At 40.5% G+C, this 7,765-nt stretch overlaps 1 protein-coding gene across 1 annotated transcript; it reads right to left on the bottom strand.

Moving 5' to 3' along the window:
• Positions 1-2,894: 2,894 nt before the first annotated feature.
• Positions 2,895-4,160, bottom strand: LOC115148379 (zinc finger protein 2 homolog; the record flags this gene model as incomplete). Its single annotated transcript, XM_029690280.1, has 2 exons — positions 2,895-3,175; positions 3,278-4,160. Coding segments are annotated over 2 exons (1,164 nt in total), but the record flags the coding sequence as incomplete, so codon positions are not given.
• Positions 4,161-7,765: the final 3,605 nt, after the last annotated feature.

Below are 7,765 nucleotides of genomic sequence, written 5' to 3'. Positions count from 1 at the left end.
TGAAGGAGACCAGATTAGACTCATAATGAGGCTCACCATGTTGAAGGAGACCAGATTAGACTCATAATGAGGCTCACCATGTCGAAGGAGACCAGATTAGACTCATAATGAGGCTGACCATGTCGAAGGAGACCAGATTAGACTCATAATGAGGCTGACCTTGTTTACCATGTTGAAGGAGACACTTTATTGACTGACTGATCCATTCATCCTTCCATCCCTCCTCAGCCTTCCTCTCCTCTGAAGACCCAGTCAGGGTGGAGCTCAGTCAGAGAGCTGTTGAGGGACTGGTTAGGAAGAACACTTCTACAGCCAGAGAGGTGAGAGGTCACACATGGTTTAGATGGTAAATATTTATGTTCCCTTAGTGGTTCATCACGTCAGCTAAAGGGAATATGTTCCATCATCCATGTTTATTTACATTAGTACAAATTGTCCACTGATATTGGTGTAATTTCTCACCCCTTTTGGCTGTATGAAAGTTAATTTCCCCTCAGGCACACATTTGTTCTTTGATATTATGAAGGTCATTTTTGTATAATGTACTTTTCCCAACATCTCTTTACATTGCTTATGCATATTCAGTGGCCTGACTGTGTCAAAGGCCAATCCTGGTAGATCTGAACCTAATGCAGTTTGGAGTGATCAGATGACAGAAGTCACATTTAGGTGCCAGGTGTAACTGAGGCCATAGATGCTCCATATTCATTACTTTGAGTGTTTTATATAATATGACTAAATGTGTTTCTGTGTTGCAGGGGCAGTCAAGAAATGGAACAGCAAGGCCACAGAACATGACATAAGCAGAGCTGTGGGAGACCACCTCAAGCCCCTGGTAGAGCCAGGGGTGGTGTTTACCACTCCACCACGCCTTCAGCAGGTTGGAAAAGTGGGATTGATACTGTTTTTCATACTAAGAGGGACCAAGAGTCTGTTGATTGGCCAGTCATTGGGTTAATTTGTTGAAATCAAATCAGGCTTTATTTATACAGCACATTTCAGACATGGATGCAACACAATGGCTTCACAGGAAAAAATAAAAAAATGAAAATAAACAGAAATATTTAGTAAACAACAAAACAGAAGACTAACAACTGAAAGACTAATGAGCATTCTAAGGAAATGCCATTGATTAAAATATTAATTGGATGCAACATCCAACCCAAAATATAAGCTTGTTTTTTAGGAGGGTCTCTGAAAGAAACTATGGGGGTGTCCACTGAAAGTTGACTAGTAACAACAACTGGGACCTAAAAGACACCCACCATGAGACCCACTAAATCTGCCCAAGAAGAGACAAACAAAATAAAAACCCACACCAAACTTAAAGACAGGAAGCAAACCAAAAAGGTGGAGCAACTAAAGGTGTTGACTCTCCACATGTATCAAGACAACTGGAGCACTGGGCCAGACACTCTTAAATAGAACCTGGACCAGCTCAGGTGAAACACCTTCCCACTAACGAGATGGACAAGCCAGCACAGGTGTAACACATACTGACTAACGAGGTGACACCAATCAATGCGTCCTACGTGCTAACGAGCTAGACGTGCTAAGGAGCTAGACGTGCTAAGGTGCTAGACGTGCTAAGGAGCTAGACGTGCTAACGAGCTAGACGTGCTAACGAGCTAGACGTGCTAACGAGCTAGACGTGCTAACGAGCTAGACGTGCTAACGAGCTAGACGTGCTAACGAGCTAGACGCGCTAACGAGCTATACGTGCTAAAGTCCAACCTCAAAACATAAATGGAAAAACCAAAGCCTGTAACACCTTAAGACAACAAATATATCCTATATTTTTGTTGGAAAAGTTTGCTCACCACCAACAGAAAACAACTTCCATTTCACATTATAATCAACGACAATGCTTCACCTTCTACAATATAAACATGGTGTCTACTGGCTGTCAACAATTGAAAACAAGAAAAAACCCGTATTTCTAAATAATAATATACAATAGTATTATTTGTTTCTCCTTTTTCTTTCTATAGAATCCTAAATACCACTAGCTTCTAGAACTCTCGTCTTCCTAAAACTCACTTCTAGAACTCTCCTCTTTCTAAATCCCACTAGCTTCTAGAACTCTCTTCTCCTTGGAAGAAGCCCAAACAAAACTCATCTCCAATACGGGAAAAACGTGCAGTCAAAATAAATAAAGATCCATAGCAACGCACTAGCTAAACGCAAAACACAAATCTTATATCCATTTGGGGGGGAAATCAGGTTGAACCTGCTCTTGAAACTAACACAACAAAACAAAAAACACTTGGAAATTGAGATATATTTTACCTCACTGGTTAGAGGACAACCTGCAGAAGACAGTCAGCTACATTTTGGAGTGATGCATTTAAATTTAGGGGTCCCTAAACAAAGGAACACAACACTTATTTGTCATAACTCATTAATATCATGTTGAAATCAATTGTGCCGAGAGGAGGGAGATGAGGTTGCACGTCCTGTTAAAACTAACAGCTCAAAAACCACACGGAATCATGTGTACATCACTGGTTAGAGGACAATTTGTAGAAAACAGCCAGATACATTTTGATTCAAGTGCGTAACCAACATGGTAAGTGTAACACAACTCTTTTTGTGTTCGTCACTTTTTATTATATCTCATAAATAGTAACTCTTCCATTTCAGAGCCTGGATTTTCCCCCTGAGGCTAATATCCATATCATGTTGAAATCAATAGAACAGGGGACAAACGTTTAGGGTTCTACATTGTGACATCATTAAAATACTCCTTCTACAATGTCAAAAACATTCTACATTGTGACATTATATCATTGATATCATGAAACAACTCATTCATGTATTTTCTGATGTTTGATCAGATGTCTTTTACCGGAGAATCTCTTGTCACACTGATCACAGCTATAAGGTTTCTCTCCTGTGTGTGTTCTCTGGTGTCGAGTCAGACAGCCAGATGTAGTAAAACTCTTCCCACATTGACCACAGCTATAAGGTTTCTCTCCTGTGTGTCTTCTCTGGTGTAGAGTCAGATGGCTAGATGAAGTAAAACTCTTCCCACATTGAGTACAGCTAAAAGGTTTCTCTCCTGTGTGGATTCTCTGGTGTGATATGAGGCTGGTTGACCTAGTAAAACTCTTCCCACATTGACCACAGCTAAAAGATTTCTCTCCTGTGTGGATTCTCTGATGAATTTTAATGCCTGATGAAGAGGTGAATCTCTTCCCACAGTCAGAGGAGTAGTGAGTTCTCTTCCCTGTGGATCTCTGCAGGTGTTTCTTGAGGTGTTTTGATCTTGAGAGACAGCCACATGTAGTAAAACTCTTCCCACATTGACCACAGCTATATGGTTTCTCTCCTGTGTGTCTTCTCTGGTGTCGAGTCAGAGAGCCAGATGTAGTAAAACTCTTCCCACATTGACCACAACTATAAGGTTTCTCTCCTGTGTGTGTTCTTTGGTGTAGAGTAAGATAGCCAGATGTAGTAAAACTCTTCCCACATTGACCACAGCTATAAGGTTTCTCTCCTGTGTGTCTTCTCTGGTGTCGAGTCAGAGAGCCAGATGTAGTAAAACTCTTCCCACATTGACCACAACTATAAGGTTTCTCTCCTGTGTGTGTTCTCTGGTGTAGAGTCAGAGAGGCAGATGTAGTAAAACTCTTCCCACATTGATCACAGCTATAAGGTTTCTCTCCTGTGTGTACTCGCTGGTGTCTTGTCAGATGGCAAGATGAAATGTAAGTCTTCCCACATTGATCACAGCTATAAGGTTTCTCTCTTGTGTGTGTTCTCTGGTGTGATATCAGGCTGTCTGGCCGAGTAAAACTCTTCCCACATTGATTACAGCTATAAGGTTTCTCTCCTGTGTGTACTCGCTGGTGTCTAGTCAGATGGCAAGATGAAATATAAGTCTTCCCACATTGATCACAGCTATAAGGTTTCTCTCCTGTGTGTGTTCTCTGGTGTACAGTCAGGTAACTAGATGAAATAAAACTTTTCATACATTGATTACAACTAAAAGATTTCTCTCCTGTGTGTATCCTCTGGTGTGATAACAGGTTGCTTGACTGAGTAAAACTCTTCCCACATTGAGTACAGCTGTACGGTTTCTCTCCTGTGTGTGTTCTCTGGTGTAGAGTCAGAGAGAAATATGTAGTAAAACTCCTCCCACATTGATCACAGCTATAAGGTTTCTCTCCAGTGTGAATTCTCAGGTGTACTTTTAGTGCTTTTAATCTTAAGTAACTCTTCCCACAATCAAAACAGTGGTGAGATTTCTCTCCTGTGTGTGTTCGCTGGTGTATTTTAAGTTCTGATGAAGATTTGCAATGTTTTCCACAGTCAGAGCAGCAGATAGATTTCTTCCCTGTGGGTCTCTGCTGGTGTTTCTTGAGGTGATAGAATCTGGACAGACTCTTCTCTGACTCGTTAGCATCATGATGTTGAGGCTCCCCAGAGGATCCATGATAGTCACGTCTCTCTCCTGTGTGAACAAGTCAGACAGATAGTTAAAGGCTCACAACAGCAGAAATCCACTGAAAAAGGTGATGCCAACAGCGTAGCCATGATACTGTACAACAATTGACGTCTGTAATGAATGTTAAAATTACTTGACAATTGTCTTAAGACAGTCAAGTGAGCAACAATAGTCATATTTAGTCTTGTTTTCACATTAGTAGTAACTACAAATAAGTAAAAGGTGTTGAACTCCTAAGCAGTGTGCCAGGCGACTTTTGTTCTCAAATATAGGCCCCTTTCTGTGTTTGCTAAAATTGCGACAAGGGCGATGCGCACACAATTTGATTGCAGAAACACCTCCCTGCTAATGCAGAAACCACTAGTTATGGATGTAGTATATCTGCCTGGAGCAAAAATGGTGAGCAAGTGGCCTAAGCTGTGCCATTAGAGATTCTGGGTTCGAGTCCAAGCTCTGTTGCGACCGGGAGGCCCATGGGGCGACGCACAATTGGCCCACCGTCGTCCGGGTTAGGGGAGGGTTTGGCCGGCAGGGATATCCTTGTCTCATCGCGCACTAGCGACTCATGTGGCGGGCCGGGCGCAGTGCACACTGACCAAGTCGCCAGGTGTACGGTGTTTCCTCCGACACATTGGTGCTGCTGGCTTCCGGGTTGGGTGGGCATTGTGTCAAGAAGCATCGCGGCTAGGTTGGGTTGTGTTTCGGAGGTCGCATGGCTCTCGACCTTCGCCTTTCCAGAGTCCATATGGGAGTTGCAGCGATGAGACAAGACTGTAAGTACCAATTGGGGAGAAAAAAGGGGTGAAAAAAATATTTATATATATTTAAAAAATGGTGAGCAAAGATTAGTTATCACAATGTATTCTGAATATTACAGCACTAGATCAGCAGTGCTACTCAAGGAAACTCACATTAAGCTCTGTGTCTATTCACTAATTCACCACCGTGGGGGAAAACTCAGGGGAGTTCTCATAGGCTGACAGCAAATATAGCCTCCATTTACAGGTTGATTATGATTATTATTATTATCATTTGACACTACTTTGGATTATAATTGTAAGGCTCGTTTGAATGTCCTGATTTAATATAATGTTTGTGTTATTGTCGAAAATGTACTACTTTATATTTAAAAACGACTTCAACCAGTAAAATGCTCATTGGCTAGTTTTCCATCAGCCTGACATCAGCCTGACAATGAGGTTTTGTCCACTAAGTGTATGCCAAAATGGTCTATAATCTCACCTAACAATAACATAGACCTACTGTAGGACCCATAACTTCACCTAACAATAACACAGACCTACTGTAGGACCCATAACTTCACCTTACAATAACACAGACCTACTGTAGGACCCATAACTTCACCTAACAATAACATAGACCTACTGTAGGGCCCATAACTTCACCTAACAATAACATAGACCTACTGTAGGACCCATAACTTCACCTAACAACATAGACCTACTGTAGGACCCATAACTTCACCTAACAACAACATAGACCTACTGTAGGACCCATAACTTCACCTAACAATAACATAGACCTACTGTAGGACCCATAACTTCACCTAACAATAACATAGACTTACTGTAGGACCCATAACTTCACCTAACAACAACATAGACCTACTGTAGGACCCATAACCTCACCTAACAATAACATAGACCTACTGTCGGACCCATAACTTCACCTAACAACAACATAGACCTACTGTAGGACCCATAACTTCACCTAACAACAACATAGACCTAGGACTATAAATCATTTAATATTTTAGGTGAAACAAGGAGACTAAAATGTCTTTGTCATGACATTTCATAACCTGATCACCAGATAATTTTGTGAATAATCCCACTAGGCTACTCTGTAATGTGTTGTCATTCTAAATGTCCTGAATAAAGGAAAATAGCTCTGTGTGTTGTACAATAGCCTATCCATCAAGGAACAGTTCTCTACACATTATGAGCTAAGTATCTCTGTGTTCAGACAGACTAACGAGACCCTACTGTAAATCAAGTAGACAATAACACATTATAAACATCGATTTGTTTGGGATGTTGGATCCAACGTGGAGCATGGCATAACTGTCTTTACCAGAGTAATGAATTAAGAACTACATTTGACTGGCATGCAGAAAATGATTTCCTGGATCAGCTGATGATAGTTGAACATGTGACTGTAACTAAACAGCTACAGTATTAAGTATTATGTGTCATTATTTAAGAACCGCATTAATGACAGTATCCATTTGGGTGTTGTCAATAAAGTTAAGGTGACTCTCGGTTAGAACCATTGGATTTAGTAAACTGAAATGATTTAGGATTTCTGTGCCCATGAAAACTGTTTTCCCAGCGTAACATAAGGAGACAATAAATGTTACGTAGGTAGAGAGCATTTCTGAGATCTGAATACAAAAAAACTGTCCGACAGCAAGATCCAGTATTTAAGTTAAAGTTCATCATATGACAAGCTTAACGTTATGACTATAACTACTGTTCCCTGAAGGAGGGAAACTAGGTACAACATACTATTAAATCCACACCTCGCTGGAAGCCCAGCATTCCACAGGTGATGAGCGTGAGACTCGGATATATTCCTTAAATGATTTAATCCTTAAATTTAATACCTCAATTCACTTACCCAGGAAGTGGCGGAGCCAAACAGGTGTTGTACCTCGTTCGTAACTGGCACGCAGATCGGTTGAAATGGTAAGATAAATTGGCACTTCAAACAGAAATGGAAAAAGTTTGCCTATTTTACCGGAAACTCCAGGAGCATAACGTCAGAATTAACGAAGGCCAGCAGCAGGTTGGGAATTGGTTATTTTCTTCTGGTTATATTGATCTCTGGCTTCCTTAAGTCATTTGTGTGTGTTAATTATTTAATCAAACGCTTGAAGCATCAGTTCAGTTCAAGTTCTGCACATAGAGTTGATTTTATTAAACACACGGGGTGTGTCTATATGAACAAATACACGTCATAACATTTCAACCAATCAATTGGTAGAAAGAAAATACTATTTAAAAAAAAAAAATCTGCCCTAGAACATACAACATACATGCATTCAGACCCCTTCCCTTTTTACACATTTGGTTATTATAATAATTATATATTTTTTTCAATTATCAATTTTCAGACAATACCTCATAAACACATCACAATACCCCATAAAAGTGAGAAAAAAAAGTTTAGAAATGCTTATATATATATATATACACACACACATCTCTCTCTCTCTCTCTCTCTCTCTAGGTCATGCCAGTAGGTTACAGTAGGTTGTATATCTCTAGGTCATGCCAGTAGGTTACAGTAGGT

The sequence above is a fragment of the Salmo trutta genome, chromosome 15, assembly GCF_901001165.1.
Source record: "Salmo trutta chromosome 15, fSalTru1.1, whole genome shotgun sequence".
Lineage (NCBI taxonomy): Eukaryota > Metazoa > Chordata > Actinopteri > Salmoniformes > Salmonidae > Salmo > Salmo trutta.
This window is presented reverse-complemented; position numbering and strand designations above follow the sequence as displayed.